The 26,254-nt window shown below is 39.8% G+C and overlaps 1 protein-coding gene across 14 annotated transcripts in view; it reads right to left on the bottom strand.

Moving 5' to 3' along the window:
• Nucleotides 1-23,013, bottom strand: part of PUM1 (pumilio RNA binding family member 1) — a 126,888-nt gene extending 103,875 nt beyond the window's left edge. For 8 of the 14 annotated variants that reach the window (XM_014784075.2, XM_014784078.2, XM_014784079.2 and 5 more), the window contains exons 1-2: nt 22,900-23,013; nt 18,462-18,835 (exon numbers count right to left, since the gene is read on the bottom strand). In XM_014784075.2, coding sequence (XP_014639561.1) covers nt 18,462-18,824 — 363 coding nt within the window. In that variant the 5' untranslated portion in view covers nt 18,825-18,835; nt 22,900-23,013. The remainder of the gene's footprint in view (nt 1-18,461; nt 18,836-22,899) is intronic. The other 6 variants (XM_014784073.2, XM_014784080.2, XM_014784076.2 and 3 more) reach the window with 2 other exon arrangements.
• Nucleotides 23,014-26,254: the final 3,241 nt, after the last annotated feature.

Raw genomic sequence — 26,254 nt, 5'->3', positions numbered from 1 at the left:
CCCAGGGTTCGTAGGTTCAAATCCCAGGTGCGGACCAACGCACCGCTTGTCAAGCCATGCTGTGGCGGCGTCCTATATAAAGTAGAGGAAGATGGGAACGGATGTTAGCCCAGGGCAGATCTTCCTCAGCAAAAAAAGAGGAGGACTGGCCACAGATGTTAGCTCAGGGCTAATCTTCCTCACCAAAAAAAAAAAAAAAAAAAAAAAAACTGAGACAAGAATAAAACCACATTAAAAAATAAAGATAACTGCTCATATGAAAAGATGTTGAACATCATTAGCCATCAGGAAAAAAACAGACCAAAACCACCCTAAGATACAATTACATAGCTATCAGAACAGCTAAAATAAAAAATAGTAACACCACCAAATGCTGGTGAGGGTACAGAAAAATTGGATCACTCAAATAATGCCGGAAAGAACGTAAAATGGTACAGCCACTCTGGAGAACAATTTGGCAGTTTCTTAAAAAACTAAACATGCAACTACCATATGACCCAGCAATTGCACTCCTGCGCATTTATTCCAGAGAACCGAAAACTTAACACAAAAACACATGAATGTTCATAGCAGCTTTATTTGTAATAGCTAAAAACTAGTATCAACCCAGGTGTCCTTCAACAGGTTAAACAAACTGTGGTACCTCCACACCACGGCATACGATGCAGCAACAAAAAGGAATGAACTATTACATGCAACAACTTGGATCCGTCTCCAGAAATTATGCAGAACAAAAAAGGCCCATCCCCAAAGGTTATATACTGAACGGTTCCATTTACATAACATTTTTGAAATGACAAAATTATACAAATGGAGGACAGACAGGAGAGATTGTGGTTGAGGGGGCGAGGACCCCTTCCCACCTCACAAAGAAAAACTGAGTGCGGTTATAAAAAGGACTACTCGTGGGTCCCTTGTGGTTTTGGAATTATTTCAGCATTTTGACTCTGGTGGTAAATATATGAACCCACACAAGTGATAAAATTATACTGAATTTAATACACACACACACACACACACAAATGAGTAGGAATAAAACTCAGGAAATCTGAGTAAGAGTGGGTGGATTGTATCAATGTCAATATCCTAGCTGTGTCATGTTGTTTATACTACAGAACTTTACCTGCAAAATGCTACCACTGGGGGAAACAGGGCAAAGTGTACAAAGGATCTCTCTGTATTATTTCTTACAACTGCACGTGAATCGACAATTCAAAATTTTAATTTAAAAAAGGCCATTTCTGGGCCGGCCCCGTGGCTTAGTGGTTAAGTGCGCGCACTCTGCTGCTGGCGGCCCAGGTTCGGATCCCGGGCGCGCACCGACGCACTGCTTCTCCGGCCATGCTGAGGCCGTGTCCCACATACAGCAACTAGAAGGATGTGCAACTATGACATACAACTATCTACTGGGGCTTTCGGGGAAAAATAAATAAAATTAAAAAATAAAAATAAAAAAGGCCATTTCTATGAAGGAATAATAAAGATACAATTTAAAAACAATAGTTCCTGAGCAAAAAAACTAACATAATCAAATATACAACCGAAGGAACATTTCTCAAACCACAAACAGATCAAAAGGTCTCACCTGCATAGTATGCAAAAATCACATCCTGATCAAACTGTCCTAAAGTTGGAGAACTCCCTAAGTATCCCAGCATGGAAAAAAAATACACAGTTTACCCTCAGTTCTCTAAAACACTAAATGCTGAAGACAATAAAATAAGATCTACAATCTATGGCCCAGAGATTTTATATCCTAACACAACTGCCTTTCATGTACAAAGGCTTTAGAAACACAATATATAAAACAAGTAATAAAATATGTCACCCACATGCCATCTTTCAAGTAACGACTGTACCAAGCACCTCAGCCAACCAACAGAATTAAAATTAAGCACAGAGGGCCGGCCCTGTGGCTTGGTGGTTAAGTGCGCCCGCTGCGATGCTGGTGGCCCGGGTTCGGATCCCGGGTGCGCATCGAGGCACCACTTCTCCGTTCATCCTGAGGCCGAGTCCCGCATACAGCAACTAGAAGGATGTGCAGCTACGACATACAACTATCCACTGGGGCTTTGGGGGGAAAAATAAAATAAATAAAATCTTTAAAAAAAAAAAAAAAAAAAAAATTAAGCACAGAAACTGGGGGCCGGCCTGGTTGCCTAGTGGTTAAGTTCGGCGCGCTCCACTTCGGTGGCCCGGGTTCAGTTCTTGGGCATGGACCTATACCGCTCATCAGCAGCCATGCTGTGGTGACGACCCACACACAAAACAGAGGAAGATTGGCAGGGATGTTAGCTCAGGGCCAATCTTTCTCAGCAACAAAGGAAAAAAAGCACACAAACTGCCATGGAACTATTTAATGGAATACTACTTTGCAATAAAAAGGACCAATCTATTGTTATACACAACAATATAGATTCTCAAATGCATTATGCTAAGTGAAAGAAACCAGATTCAAAAGCCACATACATTTACAGTATATGACATTTTGGAAAAGATAAAACTGTATGGACAGAAAATAGATTAGTGGTTACCATCAGCTGGGAATGGGGGTAAGAGCTGACTACGAAGAGGCACCAAGGAATTTGGGAAAGGTGTCAAAACTGTTCTATATCTTGATTGTGGTGGCTACAAGAATATATGCATTTGTCAAAACCTACAAAAGTGTCTACTAAAATAATGGTGAATTTTACTGTATGTAAATTATATCTTAAAAATGGGAAAAAATAATTATACAAGAGATAGAATACCATTATAAAGGACTAACAGGCTTTTCCCCATTCTAAGAACCTAAGAAAATAATTCAAACTGCAAGTATTGATAAACAAAAATATTCATTACAGTACCACCTACAATAGTAAAAAATTTAGAAACCTAAGTGATCAATATAAAGAAATATTATAGAAAAGAATGAGGTCATTAAACAGAATGGAATATTATATAACCTTAAAACTGTCTATGGAAATATTCTGTCATAAGAAAATATTTTGATTTATTAGACCAAAAAAAGACAGAAAACTATAATCACAGAAATGTTTTTATCTCAACTTGTTCCACAAAGGATTTAGAATGACTTAAAAAAATCAAATAATTTCAACTAATGAGAAAATTAAAGCAAAGGGAAAATGAGAACCTAGTTTATAAAGTGTATACAATTAAGTCCTACACACTTGCTAAAAATGAGCCATAAATTTAGTCTAATCTTTCCAACCATTAACCAAAACAGAGAAATAATCAGTAAAAATTCACACCACCCATCAGATGGGGAAAAGAAAAAAAAAAAGTAAAGCTCAAGAAACAATCATCCTTTTTATTGAGAGCAAAGAGAAGATTTTCCTGTCTATAAATATAGTATAATCATTTAGTTACCTTTTTTCAAGTTCTAAATAAAAACACTAGATGGATATCTTACAAAAAGTAAACTAACAGTAGATTCTTTTTTTTTTTTTTTTTTTTTTTATTTTTTACCCCAAAGCCCCAGGAGACAGTTGTATGTCATAGCTGCACATCCTTCTAGTTGCTGCATGTGGGACACCGCCTCAGCATGGCCGGAGAAGCGGTGCCTCGGTGCGCGCCCGGGATCCAAACCCGGGCCGCCAGCAGCGGAGCGCATGCACTTAAGCGCTAAGCCACGGGGCCGACCCAACAGTAGATTCTTACAGAAGGCTGAATTACAGTTGGTGGTTGGGTTTTTTTGCCTTGTTTCTTGGGTGTTTTTATTTTTATAATTTTGTAATTGTCTATACTTTCCAAAATATTTACAACGGGCATTTACTGATTTTAGAATTCAAAAACAACCTACAAATCATTATTTTTAATGGAAGGGGAAAAACGTTTTATTTGATTTTTATTTGTTTTACAATTTTTTTTATTTATTTATTTTTCCCCCAAAGCCCCAGTAGATAGTTGTATGTCATAGTTGCACATCCTTCTAGTTGCTGTATGTGGGACGCGGCCTCAGCATGGCCAGACAAGCGGTGCGTCGGTGCACGCCTGGGACCCGAACGTGGGTTGCCAGCAGTGGAGCGCGCACACTTAACCACTAAGCCACGGGGCCGGCCCATGATTTTTAAATCACTGTTTTTGAGGATACACAGAATGGAATTAGGGCATGGAAAGAGTCCTTAGTTCACCTGTAATATCGAGAAACAAAACTACATTCTGCGCCAATAAAAATGACCCTTGTTTTATTTCAACATATCTACAAAGGTGGTTGATATATTTTTAGATGTAAAGGGAATATACGCTGGTGCAACAACAAAGGCAATCTACACTTTTCAGAGAAAGTTTCTCAAGTTGAACAGTTCATTTTACCATTACAATACAAATAGTTGGCAAAGGAAATAAGAGCTTCCTGACAGGCCTTCAGCCAGAAGGCCTAGAAAATGTCTTCCCCCATTCAGTAGCCTTGATGCTAACCCTTACTCCTCCTTTGTTTCAACACTGTACTGTTTGTAGTTTGTAAGGGAATAAGGAATTCTCCATAAGGGGCCGGCCCTGTGGCTTAGCAGTTAGGTGCGCGCGCTCCGCTGCTGGCAGCCCAGGTTCGGATCCCGGGCGCGCACCGACACACCGCTTCTCCAGCCATGCTGAGGGGCGTCGCACATACAGCAACTAGAAGGATGTGCAACTGTGACATACAACTATCTACTGGGGCTTTGGAGGGGGAAAAAAAAGGAGGAGGACTGGCAATAGATGTTAGCTCAGAGCCGGTCTTCCTCAGCAAAAAGAGGAGGATTAGCATGGATGTTAGCTCAGGGCTGATCTTCCTCACACACACACACACAAAAGGGAATTCTCCATGAGTAAGTCTATCCAAATAAATCACAGCAACATAATTAAGACAGCAGCTACTGAGCAGATCAAACAGCTCATTCTGGACTTTATGATCCTAAGAGAGAACATAATACATAATCCAAAACTGTATCTGTGGGGAAAAACATTTTAAGAGTTCTATCTCCTCTGAACAACAACAAAAAAAATTTAAGATGAACTAATCAAAATATCAGTGATTCCTAAATAGAACATAAGGGTAGAAACAGAGTTTAAGAATCTTTTAAGCACTGCTATGTATTAATTTGCGTGGCTTGTTTCTCTACAGAACTCCACCTTATGTTACGCAAATAATAAACCTTCATTTGCTCCTTTTTGAGAACAGCTACTATCTTCAGTTTCTTGCCCTGTAGTCTGTATTACGATAAGGTCATGAAGCATGCAAGTTTTCCCTCTGGGAGATGACAGGGACTTGAGGTATAGCAAATTTATTAGGTTTTAAACTTGGAGACTATAAGTGCCATGGAACAATGCTTGAAATTGGATTTAAAAATCAAAACACATGTTTTTTTCCCTCTCATTAAAAGTATGGCCTTTATGTAATTCTGAATTCTAAAAACAATAAATCCTCACTGTAAACATTTTAGAAACTAGAGAAAATTACAAAATGGTGATAAAGGCTATTCAAGCAGGGAAGGGGAACAGAGTTGCAATTTAAATAATGTTCTGGAAGGCCTCACTGAGAAGGTAGCATTTAAAGCAAAAGGCTTGAATGAGGTGAGGGAGCAACTTTTATAGATATCTGAGAGAGGAGCATTTAAGCAAATGAAATTGCCAGTGCAAAACCTTGGGGGATGCATGCCTGTGATTCTAGAAATAACAAGAATGTTTTAATGCCATTCCAGATACCATTAAAATATAATAATTAAAAGTCTAGACCTAGGCAGAAAGCAGATCAGTGGTTGCTACTGGGAGGGAATTAAAAAGAGCAGAGGAAACTTCTGGAGAAGATGGGAACTGTCATTATCTTGATTATAGTGATGCTTTCAGGGTGAATACTTCGATATGTCAAAAGTTATCAAATTATACATTTAAAATGTGTGCATTATATTACGTTAATTATGCCTCAATAAAGATTTAAAAAAAAAAAAATTCTAGTCCTGGAATAAGAATAAACACATCGATAAATGAGTCAAAATAGATCCAGGTACATAGGGAGGGAGACTTACTTCATTATAAAGGAGATCTTTCAAATCAATAAATGGTGCTAGGATCACTAGTTATCCTTTTGAGAAAAGTAAAATTACACCACGATTTCCTGCCTATACAACACACAGAAATAAACTCCAGATGGAGATTGGGTGAGAGAGAACCTAAGAGCGTAAAGTTAAAGAACTCAAAAGTAAAAGACCAACACTTTTGATTACATACAATTTAAAACTCCGGGGGCCGGCCCGGTGGCGCAAGCGGTTAAGTGCGTGCGCTCCGCTGCGGTGGCCCAGGGTTCGCGGGTTCGGATCCCGGGCGCGCACCGACGCAGCGCTTGTTAAGCCATGCTGTGGCGGCGGCCCATATGAAGTAGAGGAAGATGGGCATGGATGTTAGCCTAGGGCCACTCTTCCTCAGCAAAAAAGAGGAGGATTGGCATTGGATGTTAGCTCAGGGCTGGTCCCCCTCACAAAAAAAATAAATAAATAAATAATAAAACTCTGAATTGCAAAAGACACAATAAAGTTAAAAGACGTATAAAAGCAGTCTTATAAATCTAGGAAAATAACATATACACCAACAGAAAAAAATGGACAAAGAACCTCACACAGTGCTGGTGCAACTTTAAATCGATACAATCTATCTGGAAAACTGCGGAAATACGTAATGTTTTATTTGTTTAATCTGTCAATTTCACTTCTATGAATATATTCTAAAGAAATGACTCCAGAATGCAAAAATATAACTAAAATATTGTTTACTGTAGCATTGTTTATAATGTCAAAAGCTGAAAACAACCTAAACGTCCACTAATCTGGGGATACAACAGTCAAAATAAATTATTGTACTTCCACGCACTACGGCCCTGAAAAAGGATACAGAAGTATCTACTGACCTCAAAGTATGGCCACAATGTACCAAGGGGGGAAAGACTACAGTGTGTACACATACACCTACTTGTGTAATGTATATTTAGAGAGAGAGAATGATCCCATTTGGTTTAAAACTACAACACATTCATGAATCTGTGTTTATATGTGTAGAAAAAGTCTGAAAGGAAATGAATCAAACTGTTAAAAGTAATTAACTCTGAAAAACAGATTATGAAATTTTTTAGAACAATCACATACTATCAAAAAAACATTCCATTTTAGACAGAAAGATTAGGTGCTGCCCAGGGCTGGGGGGTGGGGGAAGTGGAGAGTGACTGGTAATGGGTACTGCATTTCTTTCGGGGTGATGAAAATGTTCTAAAATTCGATTGTGGTGAAGGTTGCACAACTCTTTGAATATAGTAAACACTACTAAATAGTACATTTTAAATGAGTGAAATGTATGGTATGTGAATTATATCTCAATAAAGCTGTTTTAAAAACTCCACTTTAAAATAACCATAATATAGAACAAAAATTTTGCATTTTAATATTCACAGTGTCTGTACTTTATACTACACGTCCCAATAGAAACCTTAAACCCAAACAGCATCTCTTTAAAAAGCTTCAAATGGGAAAAAATGAGTCACTAGTCTTTAGAGCAATTAAGCATTGACAATATGAGGGTAAATTACAACCTTCACTCTATCTTCATAAAGATACTATCTTCTTGAACCTAGTAGATAATATTCATTTCTGGCAACAGAAATGAACCTTGACAATGTATTAGGTTGAAACAGTATGGCACTGTTTCCCAATACTGACTGGGAACAGAAACAAAGTTTCAACGTTTCACAAGTTAAGGGAAGTAAACCTTACTCCTACAGCCCCTCCTGTTTGCCTATGGCTGATGCCATTTCAAGAAATTCCTCCCCCCCCCCCCAAAAAAAGGCAAAACAAAAAAGCACAAACCCAGAGCTGATAAGAATTACTTCAGAAGTTAACGCAACCCTTCAGCAACCCTTCAATAACGCTTACTGGCTCCTTATCTCCAGGCCCAAAAGCCTCTCAGTAAGAATTCAAGACCCTACATAGTGTTACACCTTATACGTTATTAATTCAAAAAGACATCTTAATACTCTTCAAAATAAAACACTCCATTCAATAAGTTTCTTCAATATGCCGTGATGATATAATGTATCCATTCATTCATCATTTTACGAGGCACATACTATTTGCCAGGTGCTGCAGACAGAAAGCTGAAAGATTCTTCAAAAGAACCATCACAATGGTTCTTAACCAAGGTATATGTGAGGATCACCCGGGAGTGCTTTTTAAAAAAATACATGAATGCATCTCATCACTGGAGATTTCGATTCAGTAAGTCTGAAGTTAAAGCCCAAGAATCTGCTTACTGAAACAGCTTCCTAGCACTTGTGGTGAAGGAAAAAGTAAAGATTCAACTCCAATACAGGGAGCTGAATACTTCAAATATGATGGTAGCACCAAAAGAGGACACCCAATCTTTAAGAAAAGAGGGAGTAAAGGGGAAGGTTTACCAGAGATCAAGATACTTTAGTTGAAGTTTGAAAGATGAGGACGTGGCTAGGTGGATGAAGGGGGAAGGGGATTACAAGCAGAGAAAAGTCCGTAAATAAAAATAGTACAACTGTGTTGAGGAATTGCACAAACTGTAAAAATAGCATGTGTGGGGCCGGCTCCGTGGCTTGGCGGTTAAGTGCGCGCGCTCTGATGCTGGCGGCCCGGGTTCGGATCCCGGGAGCGCCCCGAGGCACCACTTCTCTGTCCAACGCGAGGCTGAGTCCCACGTACAGCAACTAGAAGGATGTGAACCTATGACATGCAACTATCTACTGGGGCTTTGGGGGGAAAAAACTGAATAAATAAAATCTTTAAAAAAAAAAAAAAAAATAGCATGTGTGTTCACAAAGTTAACAAATACTTCAGTATGGCTGAAGTGGAGTGCCAGTAAAGAGTGGAAAGGTAAACTGGTTCAAAACACAAAGGACCTACATTATGCTATGTGGAGGAGCTTGGAAGTGATCCTAAAAGCAACTGAAAAGCAAAAAACAAAGTTTAGGCGAAGGTGAGACACAAGCATATTCATGTCTTCAGAAATATCGATTTGGCAGCAGCACAGAAAATAGCCAGACGGAAGAAGCGGGGGAAGGAGGTGGTACAGAAAACCAGTCCAAAGACTACTGTAAATGTCCAGGCAAGAAACATGAGCCTATCGAATAGGGCAATATGGATATAATGTTGGAACTGTTTGAGGCAGGAGGCAAGAATCTAAGATTCCTAGGTTGCCTGTAATGGAGATGCCATCCACAGAAACAAGATATAGGGAATGAAGGAAACTAATAAGATCACTTTGAACAGGATCATGCCATTCACTGAGCACCTATTATGCATCAAGTACTGGGCTCCTATTATTAGACATGCAAACTAAACTCTTACTGGTGCCTCTAAACTATAAATATATGAGCAGCAAGTAGGGCTTAAAATGTGGTGAGATGTATAAAATGGGCCTATGCGTGTTTTAGGGAAAAGTTAACTACTCCATGATGGTCTCCAAACAGATTCGTCTGGTGCAAAGAGCATGAGCTAATTGCCTCCAACATATACCACCCATGAGACCTTAAAACACGGTACCTCACTTCTCTGACCCTGCATTTCCTCATCCATAAAATGGAAATGATAAAAACCAACAGAGTTACCAGGGGTTTAAATCATATGTAAAAAGCGTAGAATGGTTCCAGCACACAGCTTATGAAGTATGTATCATCATGACTTCTAGATATAGAAAGGAAGTACTCAATACTAAAATAAAATGACCTCTAAATCTCACTAGATACACTCAACCTATCTCTGTCCAACACACTTACTAATATTTTTTTATAAAAACAGATAATTAATGTAAAGGAGATCACTGCATTAAAAAAAAAGTTAAGTGATTTCCAAGATCTTTTCCAATACCAAAATTCCACTGGAAATGTATCAGCCAATTCACTTTCATTCCACATGGTAAACCAAGCTCTTAATAGAAAGTATAAGGTTTGTCTTTTTTTTTCTTTTTTAACCTATAAACATTTCAGGCTTTGTAATTTGGAAAATATAAAACGTACAAGAAGAAACCAAATTACCAGTAATCTCCTCACCTACACAAATAACAGCAATATTTGGCTATATGTCCTCCCAATCCTTTTTCCCTACATCAGTCTTAATGGAAACATAGAGCTTAGAGCCCATTTTCTAAATAATAAATTAATAAATGAAGGAACTGTATCTAATATAAAATTACTCTCATCTAATTTGTGTGCCCCAAACACACTACCGCATCTCAGCACTCATTTCAATAGACACTCACTGAAATTCTCATTTTGAAACAATTTTCTTTAGGAATTCCTTCCTCCCTTCATGAAACTGTTTAAGTTTCTTCAGAGAAAGAATATATTAATTGCATTGTTTTGCATCTTACTAGGCTTCTGACCCATATAAGTAGTATCTCCTTAATTTGGCCAATTGGGGAGAACAAGAACAATTTGAATAAATAAATTCTTAGCAAATTAAAGAACTTTTTTTTTAATTAACGGCAGGTATGGTGCTTTTAAATACAGACAATAACCAGAATTAGGTTAATGAACTGTTCCCTTGTTAAAGTCCTTCGGGAACTTTCTCTAATAGAGAAAAATTATTTGTCATTAGCAGATCAACTGACTGTATATTCATGACATCTAAAGAGTATAGCTCCCTGAAAACACCTGTTCTCTATAACGTAAGCACTCCTCTTCCAGGATTATAAACAAGTTTATTTAGGCTGTTAACTTGAAAACACTTTCTTCATAAATAGAGAAGAAAGTTGCCACTAGCCCCAGTAAAACTTGTCACTTGGAAAAATTCCAAACCCATGGCGCATAGCTGTAGATAAACTCACCCTCCCTATCTCTATTTCTAAAAAGCACTGGCACCAGTGAAGAGTCTCCATTATTTTTGTACCTGTACATCACAGACTTATACACCTTTAAAAATCTTTAGGTACCCAAAAGAAACGACAGCATATGTTCAGACAAAAACTTGTACATGAATGTTCATAGCAGTATTGGTTCGTTAACAGTCAAAAAGCAGAAACAACCCAAAGGTCCATCAACTGATAAACGGATAAACAAAATGTGGTATATATCTATATAACGGACTATTATTCACCAACAAAAAGAAATGAAGTACTGATACATGCTACAACATGGGTGAACCTTGAAAACATTATGCTAAATCAGGGCAGGCCCGGTGGCGTAGCAGTTGGGTTCGAGCATTCTGCTTTGAGGGTTCAGATCCTGGGCACAGACCTACACAATGCTCATCAAGCCATGCTGAGGTGGCGTCCCACACAGAGCAACTAGAAGGATGTACAACTATGACAAACAACTATCTACTGGGGCTTTGAGGAGAAAAAAGGAAAAAAGGAGGAAGGTTGGCAAGACATGTTAGCTCAGGGCCAATCTTCCTAAAAAAAAAAAAAAAATTATGCTAAGTCAAAGAAGTCAGTCAAAAAGGACCACATATCGTATGATTCCATTTATATGAAATGTCAAGAACAGACAAATCCACAGACCCAGAAAGTAGACTGGTGGTTGCCGAGGGCTGGAGAGTGACTGTACTGGGGTAGCTTTTTTAAGACGATGAAAATGTTCTAAAATTGACTGTGGTGATGGCTGCACAACTCTGTGAATATGCTAAAAACCAGTGAATTGTACTTTAATGGATGAATTATATATCAATAAAGCAGTTATAAAAAAAAAAATCTTTAGGATCTCCAATTTCTACAAACCTGAGTTTTCCTGATGAGATTCATAAAAACACTAAGAAAGGTACTTAACCATAAAAGAGCACTTACTAAAGGCAATAAATAGACAAATCCATGTCTGCTAAATCTTCAGAAACCAATAATATGGCACTTTAAAAAGCAACAGTTCTCAAAAAACATTACATGAACAAAACAAGAACATTCCTCTGGAGAAGGTCCAATAACTCTTCAACTGCAGGTTTTATTACCAATGCCATGTATACCCTTCAGGCCCAAGTTCTTTAACCAAATTCCCAAATATTCGTCACCCAACCTATTGCCAATCACTGATGCCACTTCTCAATATTCACAGCAGGGAGCAAAATGCCACAGCAGTCCACTGAGCTGAAGCCACACTCCCATTATGGCTCCTTACTATATCCAGAAGATAAAGAAACGGAATGTAAAAAGTAGGGAAGAAGGGTCAGAAATCCCTCGACATCAACAAACTCTTACTGACCCTCTCCTCAGCACTTACTACTCTTGGCATTGTGTTAGTCGTCAGTTCTGTGTTCCTCTACGAGTGTTAAGCCATTCCCCAACAGTGCCTAGACAGATTCTAAGAGTTAGAACTTTTTCTTTTTTTAAGTATTCTTTCCACAATACCCAGAAGCATAATTCTGTACTCAGGCTCAACCTATAGAAAGTATTCAGCAAATGCTGCTGCCTGAGAGAAAATGGACACACGCACAAAAGATGTGTCTCTCTTCTGCAAGTACAAGAGAGGTGTAATGAAAAACAATATCATCATGTTACTTTACAGTTTACAAAGCACTTCAATCTCATCCCTAACTGAAAACTGAAACACAGCTCTTCCTGAGCAACTACTGTGTTTTTCTGTAAGAATCTCATTACTCATCCCATTTCCCTCTTTTCTTTGGCTACAGGGACACTCAGAGCAAATTCTATAAGCCACCACACTCTAGTATGTCTTTTTTTTTTCCTGGTGAGGAAGATCAGCCCTGAGCTAACATCCATGCCAATCCTCCTCTTTTTGCTGAGGAAGACTGGCCCTGGGCTAACATCTATGCCCATCTTCCTCCACTTTATATGGGACACCGCCACAGCACGGCCTGACAAGCGGTGCTTCGGTGGTGCGCGCCGGGATCCGAACCCAGGCTGCCAGCAGCGGAGCATGCGCACTTAACCGCTACGCCATGGGGCCGGCCCCCTAGTACATATTTCTAAATTCTAAATTTACCCCCTTCATTTCCCTGACATACCCTTATTTTTCCATTGTTACATCTCATTACCACCTATCGTATATTTTTTTTTCCTAATTCCACACCAAAAATCTTCCAAAACAGAACAAAGATATACCATAAACCTTTGCAAGTTGTCATCTAGGACGCACATACAATCAAGTACCACAGCATTAGAGAAGGCACCTAACTGAATACTCCTTTTTTTCCACACTGGAAACTAATTCTTAAATTGGAAAATAATTCTTAAAGTTATAATCAAAGAAGACCTGTTGACAATCCTTTTGACCAAGTATGTAACATTAAGTCTTTGTGAACCCCAAATATAACGAAAAAGACTCTAAGAGTACAGTGTAAGAGAAAACAAAATATGAAGGCATGAATTACTCAGCTTTAACGCATGATGGTAACTAAATGCCTAAATGCTGAGGCACCTAAGCATCTACCCAGAAAGACAAGAGACTCATGGTCTGACAGTCATTCAGCAAGACAACAATCATTCAGCAAAGTCTCCAGGGAACAAGGAGACTCCCAGTATGGAGAATACTTGCACTCCCTCCCAGTTTAACATAGTATTTATTAATTACGAAGTGTAAGGATTAACTCACAGCCATTGGGCAATAAGAAGAATGGACATGTCAGGGGTGGGTGTCAGCAGACCACTAGAAGATGGCAACACCAAGTGAAAGAAAAAGAAAAGAAAAAGTACAAATAAGAGTCCAAGAAAAAATTCATCACTGAATTTTGCCTGGCTATCTAGAATTATCCCCCACCAGCTGTCAGTGTATGGTGGATACTGATACCTCCTAGTGCGAAAAAACACTAGCAAGTGACAAGAAAGCTCTATGAAGTTGTCCTCTCAATTTCCTTTTTCCCAAAGCAGAGCCTCCACCTATCTCTGCCTCTTAATATCCAGTACAGAGGCCACAGTTCAACTTATCAACCTTAAAATTTTTTCCCTATTTCATCATCCACTTTATCTTACAGCAGTTTACAGAGAAAACAGATTTCACAATAAGATAATAAAACAATCACAACAAGTCAAAGACTTGACCTTGGGCTTTGCATGATGAAACCTGTAACAACTTTCAGAAAAAAAAGATCTTAAGTTATAAAAATTACTGTCCAAATAAATACAGAAAACTTTTTTGCAGACAACATTTTTAAATAATATTATTCACTTACACAGGAAGATGTGTTTTCTAGAGTTTTATAATATCCAGAGTTTATAATATCTTGATCCATATCTGTTGTCTTGTTTACTATGGGTAAATTTTACAGGCAAAAAAAAAAAAACTTGAGTCTTCTTTCCCTCACTCCCCTCCAAAGACCTTAATTTGGCCCAAAAATGAGGGCTTTAAAGTTTCTAACTATACCAAATACAGTAATTTTATGTATTAAATCAAGTGACACATAATATGTTTATATTTTTAAGGTAGAAAAAAAGATAAATACAGAAAGACCATAAAAAGTTTGCATACGTTACAACTTTTTAAAATAACCATACAAACAAATCTGAATACTCTTCCTCAAAATATTATTTTATGGTTTCTAAATTTGTTTCACCTAATTTTAAATATCTCAGTTTGCAAGATTTTTAAAATACTGCATACTACCTCAACCCATGTTCTCAAGCTGTTAACGTTTTAAACCTTTATTTCAAGGGCCTCATGCTAATTATTTGTCAAGTTTCTTACTTAGAAAATAAAACTTCAATATTTAAAAAATCAGGCATATATATATTTTGGCACAACTTAAAGACCTCACCTATTATAAAAAGACGGGAAAACTGAGACACTAAGAGAATTTCTAAATCAGGCAGGAGAATCCTAACTTCAAAAGGAAAAAAAAATTTTTAAGTGTAAAAAAAGTGACTGCTCATAAATGGGAGTAATAATGAGAGAATGGATATAAAGTACTTGGCACAATAAATAGTTCCCTTTCCTCCAGCACTGCTGGCTGACATCAGAGCCTATGATATTCTTTCCTTTACCAGCTCACTGGTGAGAGCATTCTGACAATTTAATCTTAAATTTTCTTGCATTATGCCAAAAGGCCTTTAAAAAAAAACCGCTATGGAAATAGGCCCACCAAAAAGGAATATCAGCCCAGTGGATGGCAGAATGTGGGGCAGTAGGATTACTTTATATTGACTCAGTCTGTCTCAATAGAGATAAGTTCCCCACAATTACTCCTTAGAATATACATGTAATAAAAACAAAACTGAGAAAAAAAGACTTGAGCATTACTGCTCTTGAGGGGAAAAAAAGGACTCTTGCAATTATAAGAGAAAAGTAAACATCTATATTCATCTCCTTATTATCAAGTTTATCTTCTCTAAAATTCAAGAAAACTTATGGCAAAAGAATTCTTTGACCTTGGAACGTGCTACTTTGTTGCAAGAGTTTGGCTGGTTTGGTTTAGTTTTTAAGTCTACACTATTCCTAGGGAGGCAGAAATACACAGCACAGGCACTGAAATCACTAAGACCTGCTTCAAAACCAGGTTCTACCTGGTAACTAAGCTTCAGTTTTTCATCTCTCAAAAACAAGTATTACCTCCCTCGGGGGATTGTTCTGAGGATAAAATACAGGAAACATATAGCCCAGTGCCTAGAACATAAGGGCTCAGTAAATGCTTCTATTATTGTCACTGATTCTCAATCTCTTCTGCACTCCCCCAACAGATCGGATACCCTCTCACTTCTCCAGTCAATAATAGTAGCTGATGAGGGCAGTGATTCTCCACCCAGAGATATGCCCCTCTGCTTTTCAAATACACTACTCACCACCACTGCTTGACCTAGTGGCCTCTCCCTGCTGCCAGTGTTTCTCAGCATGACAGCTGAGCACTAAGATCACTGCTTTACCTGTGTGCAAATCCGAAGAACTTGTGGTCTTCCCAAATTCACTCAACACAAAAATCTCAGACACCTCTTGGGAAAGGGGCATGAAAAACACAATAGTCTCTGCCCTAGAATAGCTCAGTCCAGGAGGTAAGATCAACACCAAAATCAGAAAATTACTATACACTATAATGACTGCAGGAGAGATAACTTGTGGCTGGTCCGCATCTGCAACATAGCAACTACCTTGAGTTCCCTAATGCTGCTCATTATATCACGTGTCAGGCCCAACAGAACTGTGCTGTGAAGAGTGCCAATTCCAAGTTTAGACTGGTTTAGGACCCCTGGGTATGGAACAGGTTCTGCCATTTAACATTAACTCTGGTTTGCCAACTGATCTAGATATATCTGTTCGATAAGTCATATGTGATTCCTTATGATAGGGCTCAGCATTAAGACAGAGCCCAGAGGGAGCCTTCAATAAACACTTGATTTGCACATCACAGCTAGAGTTTAGATCTCAGAGCTCTGCCAAGGGCTGACCCAGAGTTTGATCTGCCCACCCAGCAAAGGACAGGCCAAGCACCTTCATTCTCCTTTCAGCTTTCACTCATCAGCCTATCATTAGGAAAGCCAACACAAGATTTTACAAATCTATAATATAGATTTTAAAAACCAATGTTTAGGTTTTTAAACAATATTTAGCCAAATAAGGCAAAGATTACAGGCCTTCCACTTCTGCCCCCCACACAGACACCATCCAAACCAAACAACTCCTACCTTGCTCTCTCTCTACATATACAGCTACCTACATCTCAAACTCAACATGTACACTACCAAATTAATTACCTCAGCCCCAAACCAAAGTCCCCTCTGTATTTTCCTCTATTAATTCATTTTCCCAGGGACCCAAGATTTCTAATTTAACCACTAAATTCTGTGCATTTCTCAGTCTCATATCTTCTTTTCCACTGCTCACATCAGGGCTGTTAGAGTAGTCATCCAATTAATCTCAGCCCTTACCCACTCCAATCTCTTATTGCCAACTCAATCTCCCCAAAACACCAATGGATAAAAGCCATTCCATACATAGACACTCAAAAACCCTGCTTCCTACTGAATTAAATCCTTGGCTGGCATTCAATGCCCTTATCTTGGTGTCAATGTCCTTCTTCTCCAATTTCATTTTAAGGCCAAAGGATAGGGACTTGAATTTCTTCTGAAGCTCTATTATATGCGAAATCCTAGGGACTGGAATAGTGAAATAAATAAAATTTGATCCCCACCTCCAAGACTCCAAGCAAATAAGGAACAAATACAGTGTTATAAGATACATAAAGTACATAATAAAGATACCAAGTGCCCTAAGTGCACAAGAAGCCCCTTATACCTCATCCGTCTTAGCGCCCCTCACCTACACATAGTAGGTGCTTATGAAGCAGCACTGATACTGATGATTGTTCCAGTAAACCAAAGACCTATAATCAACGTGCTCAAAAAATTTCTGCTGAATAAGAGGATAAATTCCACCTCTTCATTTCTACTATGGTAAAGAACTATGGTACATGGGCTGCCTTTTTTGGAAGGGTCAGGGAAAGCACAACTGAGAACTCAGATTGGCAAGTGTGCTTGTGCCTGATGTGTTTCTGAAGCAGAACAGAAGCACCAAAGGCCCTAGTGAAAGACATCAGTTCTTTCTGCTAGTCAGTACTCAGATACTGGCAATAGAAAACGAACCTTTGCAAATTCGGCCCATACCTAATTTCAAAGAATAGCCTGACTAAAACATTCTAATCCTTTCATCACTATCAGGAAGTTAGGAAACACAGATCAGGCTACACTCTCTTCTCAGTAAAATATGCTGGGATTCCAGCTATGGTTTTGGATTAGTAAAAGTAAGCACATTAAAATTAACCAAATGAGGGCCGGCCCCATGGCTTAGCAGTTAAGTGCGCGCGCTCTGCTGCTGGCAGCCCGGGTTCGGATCCCGGGCGCGCACCGACACACCGCTTCTCCAGCCATGCTGAGGCTGCACCCCACATACAGCGACTAGAAGGATGTGCAACTATGACATACTACTATCTACTGGGGCTTTGGGGGAAAAAATCAATAAATAAAATTTAAAAAAAAAATTATAAAATTAACCAAATGAAACAAGTACTTAGAACAAGAGGAGGAAGATGGTTAAAACCAAAAAGCCACAATCACTCCTCTCTGACACAAAACATTAGATGTATCAGTTCCATTTCAAATAAATTTCACTTGAGCAGCTAATTTGTTTATCAACTTCCTACTACTTTCAAGTATAACATCTTAAAAACCAAAAAGTCACCCACACCCAACAGGAAAAGCTCTAAAATATGTATTCTGCCTATAAACAGCCCAAACAGTTCTTAAAAGAATATACATCAAGGGGAAAAAAGTATTCTTTGCTAAAAAAAGTATACCCAAAAATGCAATGTGCACATTAATGCAATGTGTCTTTTTATAAATGAATTGATCATTTACTATTTAGTATCAAAATGATAAGTGACCCAGTAACAGTATTACAACAATCATCTTTAAAACAAGTGACTGTTTAGTTTAGACCAAACGAAATAAGCAATTTAGGCTTTTAAAGACATTCACTGAAAGCAAATATCCAAAGTGGACAGCGATTATAAAAGCATTTCAAAGCTGAAATAGTGAACTTTTTTTACCTGATGTTCTGCATGAATGTTATCCCCAGTAGGCCATCGATGTTTGCTATTATTATAGCCGCCTCCACCACTTCCTCCTCCCCCAAGCTGCTCACCATGCTGCCTCTGAAAGAAGTAGTCCACCATAGCGTCGTCCTGGGATCGGCCTGCAACTCCTATAGATCCTGGGACAGGGCTGGAGTGTGTCCCAGCTGCAAGAGCCTGACTTGCAGCTGGTTGCGGCTGCGCTTGCGACCCTGTTCCAGATGTCAAAACAACAGGCATGTTGGGATTAGCTGGTTCTTGAGGGTGATGTTTCAGGTGGGGGCTGAAAGAGTCCTGCCAAAGCACTGCTTTTCTCTTCAAGACACATGCAACGCTCATTCCACCAACACCTACGGACAAACAGATTACAAAGGTTTAAAATTTGCACTTTTTAGAACATAACTTGATATACACCAAGATAAAAATACGAGCCCCAGGCCTTTTGCAACACATCATCTATAACCAGTTTCTACCAAGCAGCTAAACGCTTTATAACATAAACACAATTTTCTAAACTGAAACCTCCATTTTTACGTTACTGAGTTTGTGGGTATATGGACATAAACGTAGTTGGTGACAGGCACTCTGACAACGTATTGAGATCAGGACTCAACACAGCAACTTCAGGGAAACTTACGTTGTTACCAAAGTTAACAATACAGAATTTGACTGCAGTCAATGGCTCCTCTACCCAACTCATTTCCACCTTAAGCCAACTGTGGCAAATACTTTTTAAATGAACAAGAGCTTTATAAAATATCACTTTACAGCTGGAGCAGACACACACCAATAAACCAAACAAAAATCCAAACCCCATATATAATTAGCAATGACTCAGATTGTCTAAAACTTGAAAGGACCCTTTAAAATGTCCAATATATTCATATCTGCTCCTTGAAGAAACAACAAGGCCCCCCAACCAAGAAAAGCAACAGAATGTTCTTAGCCTGAACCTTCTCCTTAGTTGCTGACGGGAAAATTTCAAAATTTTTACCAATAATTTACAATTACTATAATTGTAAACACATCATTATTCCATGAGTACTTTGACTCCTAGAAACAGGATGAAATCAAACCAAATTCAAACACATTACTAAAGTAAAAAGTCTCACTGTAAAAAAACATGCCTCAACACAAAAACAATTGTGGACAAATACACTGGAGACATCTAATCATCCATATTTTACAGATGAAAGCACTAAGGTACAGAAAAGTTATGGGATGTGCCCGAGGCCATTCAGCTAGTGAGTTGCAGAAAAGAGATTCAAACCTAAATCTGTTCTGCACCCAAGCCTAGTTCTATCAACCCCTTGCTACTCCCCAGTAAATCAACACAGGTACTATTTCTCTCACTTGCATCTGCTACTCTTCTCTGAAAGGATCAACAAAGAACCTCCAAAATGTTACTATGAAACCTTACTATTTATGTTTCTTAAAATCAAGAACTCCATTTGTACATAAGATAGACCACATGTCAGCCTGTGGATGCTAAAAAAAAAAAAAAAATTGCTACAAAGTAATTAATCAGTTACCAATTCAAACACACCTGTCCATAGACAGTAGAGTCTAATTTCAAGGCTATCAACATAACAGTCCACTGCTACAAATGCTTTCTCTCTCCTTAGCCCTAGCAACATTTCAAAAACAAGACTCACAAGATTTATAAGTAATCTATTAAATTATTTCTCTTCATAGAATTATTAAACCTCCTGATAAAGAAGCATTTGCTTCTCACAACTAATTTATGTTTTGAAGCCAGAGTAAGACACAATGGAATTTGTAATTTGTTCAAAGTCTAATTTGGAAATGCCTAGTCTCAATTAACAATTCCAGTCCATCAGCACCTTACAAAGGGTACTGGAGTAGTCTAGCTTTCTAGACTTCAGTTTCTGCTTTCATGAATAGAATCCTGTTCATGCTTAAGTATCAAACCCAGAAATTCATAGCTGCGTTTACCATAGGTCTTTGCAAAGTGCTAACCAGCTAATGAATGCCTTTCCGTTTGATTTTCAAAAGAACTCATTGCCCTCTTATTACCAACAGCAGCCAGTCCCATTTTTCTTCTACAAGGGAATATCGATCTAACAGTCTTTGTTCTAGAGCAAGCCATAAATCCCAAAACCCAAGTTTTAACACTAAACTAGCAACCTCTCTGAGCCTGTTTCCTCATCTAGAAAATGGAAGAAAGTCTTCTTCTATGCCTCACAAGTTTTTTTTTTAATCAAAATGAAATAATAGATGTAAAAGTTTTGGATACATTTAAAGTTATTATGCTGAGACCCCAGGAAGTCAGTTACCACCAGTTAAGGCAATGGAGCTCCAGTCCATAAAGGATTCCTAAAATAGCAAATGCGATCTTTCCTGAAATAAAAGATTTGCCATAATACTTATCCAACAAAGACTTTCCATATGAAAAAGGTGTTTACCACTAAAACACACTGAATACAACTTCTAACAAGGGATGGGGGGCGGGGGAGGATTCCTATAAAAATGTTCAAACAAAACAATTGGCTTTTGTAAAGCTATGTGTATGCCCTGAGACTTCCTGCTTTACCTAATGAGGCAAGGCAGTTTCTCAAACAAGAGAAAACCTGGCAGAACAGTTTGAAAGTGAGCAAATACCTAAGCAATTAACATGTGTCTTGGGTAGTTTTGTAATATCTTGGCAACTACAGCACAAAAATTAAGAAATCGGTCACTTAAATATTAGAAAACATTTAAATTGCTGACTTTTAGGGAACTCTCAAGGCCCCACTAAAAAGTTACGCGTAGCATTTGAAATGTGACTTTTTTTTTTTTTACAAATAGTACATTATAAAAATCAGCATTTTAAGCAACTGGAAATAAGTGCTGATTCTAGTTACTCTTCCAGTTCTCAAACTGTACATTAAGGTGTTTTTTTAATACCACTAATAAAGATTTTATTTCAAACAAAGGAACACGGTTTAATCTATCTCGACGGCTCACCTTTTTTTTTTTTACTAAAATGTTTAGTGGTTTAAAAGGTGTTTATTCTACCACACCGAAAAAAACATTCTGTGGTCATAAATTTTAAAGCAGTTCATCTCAAACCCAAACTAAACTTCAAACCCGACTTCAAAAAGCTGTGGCCTTGGACAAAATGAATTCAACTGAGGCTAAGGCAAAACTAACTCAGAGTTCAGAATCCAGTATTTCTCAAAGATCCGGATAAACAATCAACAGCCCCCAAGAGTGTTTTATACAGTTAAAATTAGCAATGGGTCAAAATGTTTATTTTGCTTACTAAAACTGCATGGGGAGCCACACTTCTCGGAGGAGGCTTGTCTTGGTGAGTTTTTATGTGTTTTCATACAACGAACGAAAAGCTAAAGCCACAAACCTATTGTTTCAGAAGTAACTGACTTTAAAACAGAACCCCAAAAAGCCTCAGAAACTCTTCTTAATCCCAGAAAAAGTAGGAAGTGAACGAATTGAAATCTACAACTCAGAAGTGTTTTCTTAATTGAACAATAAAGAGTAACAATCCTTCAAGTTATGGGGAGGATAAAATCTTCCCTGATAGTGTTGTGTATGTGGGGTATTTTTGGGGGGGGAGGTTAACTGGGGGGAAAAAGTTACAGGAGCGTATTCGTCCCTTGACGTGGGAGTGGTACTGACAAGTATAACAAATTACCAATGTTTACCAAGAACGTTTCGAGGACTAAAACTACCTAGTATCGTGTGTTTTCCTGCTACCGGGAGGTGAACCCCTCTCTGAGTTCAGACAGACATGCACCAACACATGGAGGCTCAAAGAGGAAGAACCCACCAAAAACACAAGCTCTCACGGAAACAAAAGGCCATAAGCACCCAGGAGCCTAAAAAGCGATCTGAAACTTCCTGATCGCCACTTCTCCACATTTCAGGCTCGCAAAGTTCCCCCACGGTGGGTCTCGCCTGTAGACAAGGGCCACGGCTGCTTCTAAAGCGATTTATTGTTCCTCCTGCTTCGGCGCTGCCACCGAAGCTAAAGAAGTCGAAGAAACCCAGGGTGGCAAAGCATTCCACTCCATGGCCACACACAAGACTCGGAGCTTCGGAAACCCATCAAAAAAGCAACCCGAATGGCAACATCGATCTTCGGGGGCTCCAACGGGGCCGAGCAGAAACGTAGAGGCACGTCTGTGCCCCGGGCCCAGGCCCGAAGCCCCGGCATTTTCCTCGCTTCGACCCCGCTCCCCACCCCCTCCCTCCTTTGATAACAATAGGGGCCTTGCTGCTGACTCCAAAACATGTACGAGGAACAGCGAGTGAGAAGCCTCCGCCAGGGCCCCGGCGGCTTTTCCAAAGCCCTTCTCACCCCCCAACCGCTCTCAAACACCAATACAAAGGAACAATCTGCTCGCTGGGGGTCCGGAGCAGCGTTTGGGGCCGGCGGGGTGCGGATACTCACGGGCGGAGCGGTAGGATGAAGATGGATTTCAGCCCCCCGATCTTCTCTCTCCGGCGCTCTCGCTCCCCCTTACCTTTCACTCTGACAACATGGCGGCCCACTGGGGACTGGGCTGGCGCGGTGCATCATGGGATAGGCTCTGGCCCCGGCTCCGGCAGTGGCAGCGGCATGTGCGGAGAAGGCAGGCGGCTCTGGAACAGGTTGCCTGGTTGCCATGCCAACCCGGGGCCTGTGTGAACTTGGGGAACTCGCAGGCCACACTACCGCTGCGCGCGCGAGTGCCCGCCCGCTAGGCCAGCGCGCGCCGCCGCGGGCAGAAGGCGGGGTCCCGCGGGCCCGCTCGGGAGCGCCCGGCCGCGCACGGCGCGGAGCTGGGCACGCGGGGTCGGGGCGGTGACGCGCCACCGAGTCGATCCGGGACCTGAGGTGCCGCACTTCCCCTCCGCGCGCCCTCCCGATTTCAGCCCCAGACTGTAGCAGCCTGCAGTGTTCACGAACGCTCGCTGGCTCGCAGGGCTCCGGCGTGACAGGTGCTGGGCTCAGCCCCTTTGCTACAGCTTTCTGGCTCCGTGGTCCTGCCTCCATTTCCCCATTTGTGAAGTGAAGAGGAAAACGAGAACGGCTACTTAACAGAATTGCCGTGAGGCTTCAGTGGAATAAAGTGCCTAGTCCATCGCCTGGGACTTGTAAGCAGGACCACTGCCTGATTTGCGGGGTCTGGCGCAAAAGGAGAGTGTGCGGCCCCTTGTCCAAAATTGTTATGAATTTCGAGACAGCGATAACAGAACATTAAACCAAAAACAAAAGGCCGAACGTGTCTGTAAGCACTGTCAGTGTTAGCTGTTGTCTTTCCGTCCAGTTTGGAAAACGAATAGAAATTTGGCCATTTGATGAAAGTGACTTTTCCAATCAGCAGTATTTGGTAAGATATAGTTATTTTGTTTCAAAGTAAACCCAAGATGGATTGAAAACTTAGGCAAATCACAATGCTGTAAAAGACTAGAAGAGGGCCAGCCTGGTGGCATAGCGGTTAAGTTCCTGCCTTCTGCTTAGGCGGCCGGCCCGGGGTTTGCAGGTTCGGATCCTGGGCGCAGAAATACTCCTGTAGCTACAACTCTACAACTATGATATACAACTATGTACTGGGGCTTTGGGTAGAAAAAAGAAAAAAAAAGAAGAAGATTGGCAACGGATGTTAGCACAGGGCCAAGCTTCCTCAAAAAAAAAAAAAGATCAGAAGAGGATGTAAGGGGGAAAAGCTTTATAATTGGAGGAGGGAAAATGTTTATAATGAATCTAAATCAATCATTTTTAAAAATTGAAAGAAATTTAAACATCTGTACAGTAAAATGAGGCTATCAACAAAGTAGAACAAATGAGAAAATAGCTAAAGAATATTGCAATATGCATGGCAGACAAATGGTTAATCTTTATGATAAACACAGAACTTCTCTAATCAATTAAAAACAAGCAAACCAATAGAGACAGACATAAAATCACTAATGGCCAATAAACACATAAAAGATAGCTAGTCTGGGGGTGAGGGGAAGAGGAGGGGAGAGTGAGGGAGGAACTGCTAATGGGTATGGGTTTCTTTTTGGGGGTGTTGAGAAGTTTTAAAATTAGATTGTAATGATGGTTGCACAAGTCTGAAAATATACTGAAAGCCACAGAACTGTACACTTTAAATGGGTGAAGTTTATGGTATATGAAATATATCTCAATAAAGTTGTAAAAATTAGGAAAAAATAACTAATAAAAGGGGCCGGCCCCGTGGCCAAGTGGTTCAAGTTCCCCGCTCCACTTTGGCAGCCTGGGTTCACCGGTTTGGATCTGGGGCACCGACGCACTCCACTCATCAGGCATGCCGTGGAGGCATCCGATGTACAGAATAGAGGAAGATTGGCACAAATGTTAGCTCAGGGCGAATCTTCCTCACCAAAAAAGAAAAAAATAGTAAAAAATAAAAAAATAGTAAAAAAGAGAGAAACTCTCTAAAAAGATAAAAAAAATAACTAATAAAAGAAATGCAACTTTGAAATATAATATTTTCATCTATTAAAAACACTGGCAAAAATTTAAATGATTGTTAACACCCTGTTTTGGCAAGATCTTTGAGAAAATCATCACTCGTATTGTTTAAATTGTCTGAGTATCTAGTACTTCCGTTTTTTAAAAAGCATATTAGGGGCCAGCCCGTGGCATAGCGGTTAAGTGTGCGTGCTCCGCTGCTGGCGGCCCGGGTTCGGATCCCGGGCGCGCACCGACGCACCGGTTATCAGGCCGTGCTGTGGCGGCGTCCCATATAACAGTGGAGGAAGATGGGCATAGATGTTAGCCCAGGGCCAGTCTTCCTCAGCAAAAAGAGGAGGATTGGCATGAATGTTAGCTCAGGGCTGATCTTCCCCACAAAAAATAATAATTTTAAAAGCATATTAATTTTTAATTAATAAATAAAAGAGTTTTTCAGAAATTTTCCTTTCTGAAAAAGAAGACAAGACTTAGATGTTAAAGCTCCTGAGCTCTGCTACTTCCTAGCTGTGTGACCTTGGGCAAGTTCCTGAGACTCAGCTCCCTCATCTGTAAAATGAGGATATCAAGGCACCAGCTCCGTGGCATAGTTGTTAAATTCACACGTTCCATTTCAGGGGCCCAGGTTCACAGGCCCAGATCCCAGGTGTGGACCTACCCCACTCATCAGCCATGCTGTGGTGGCAACTGGCAAAATAGAGGAAGGTGGGCACAGATGTTAGCTCAGGGCCAATCTTGCACAAGCAAAAAGAAGAGAAAGATTGGCAACAGATGTTAGCTCAGGGCAAATCTTCCGCACCAAAAAATAAAAATAAATATAATAAGGATATCGATACTCTTCTCACACAATGGTTACAATGGTTAAATGAACTAACATATATTAAGTACCTGACGCAGAATTAGCACTCAATAAATGTAGCTGTTTTATTGCAGTCGTAGTCTTGTATTCATTTCTGAATCACCAGAGACCAACATAATACAGGGCATACAGTAATTACTCATTAAATGTTTGTTAGATGAATGAATTCAACAGCCATTTAGAGTGTCAACTCAGATTTAACAACCCTAAAAGTAATATGTTGTGTTCAGAGATCCAGCTCTTCAGCCAAATCAGAAATTACTTAACCTCTCTGAGCCTCCATTTTCTCCCGTGGAACATAAGGTAGCATTAAATGAAATAAAGCATTTAGCCCCATGGGAGCCAGGACAGGAGCAAGTGCTGAGTAGCCGTAATAGGAAAACATGCAAGAAGAGGAAATACAGCAGACATGAGAAACTCACAAAGTTTCCAGAATCTTACCCGGCTCTGTGCTACACGATTTCA

The sequence above is a fragment of the Ceratotherium simum genome, chromosome 22 (genome assembly GCF_057802395.1).
Source record: "Ceratotherium simum simum isolate JZ-2026a chromosome 22, ASM5780239v1, whole genome shotgun sequence".
NCBI classification, from domain to species: Eukaryota; Metazoa; Chordata; class Mammalia; order Perissodactyla; family Rhinocerotidae; genus Ceratotherium; species Ceratotherium simum.
This window is presented reverse-complemented; position numbering and strand designations above follow the sequence as displayed.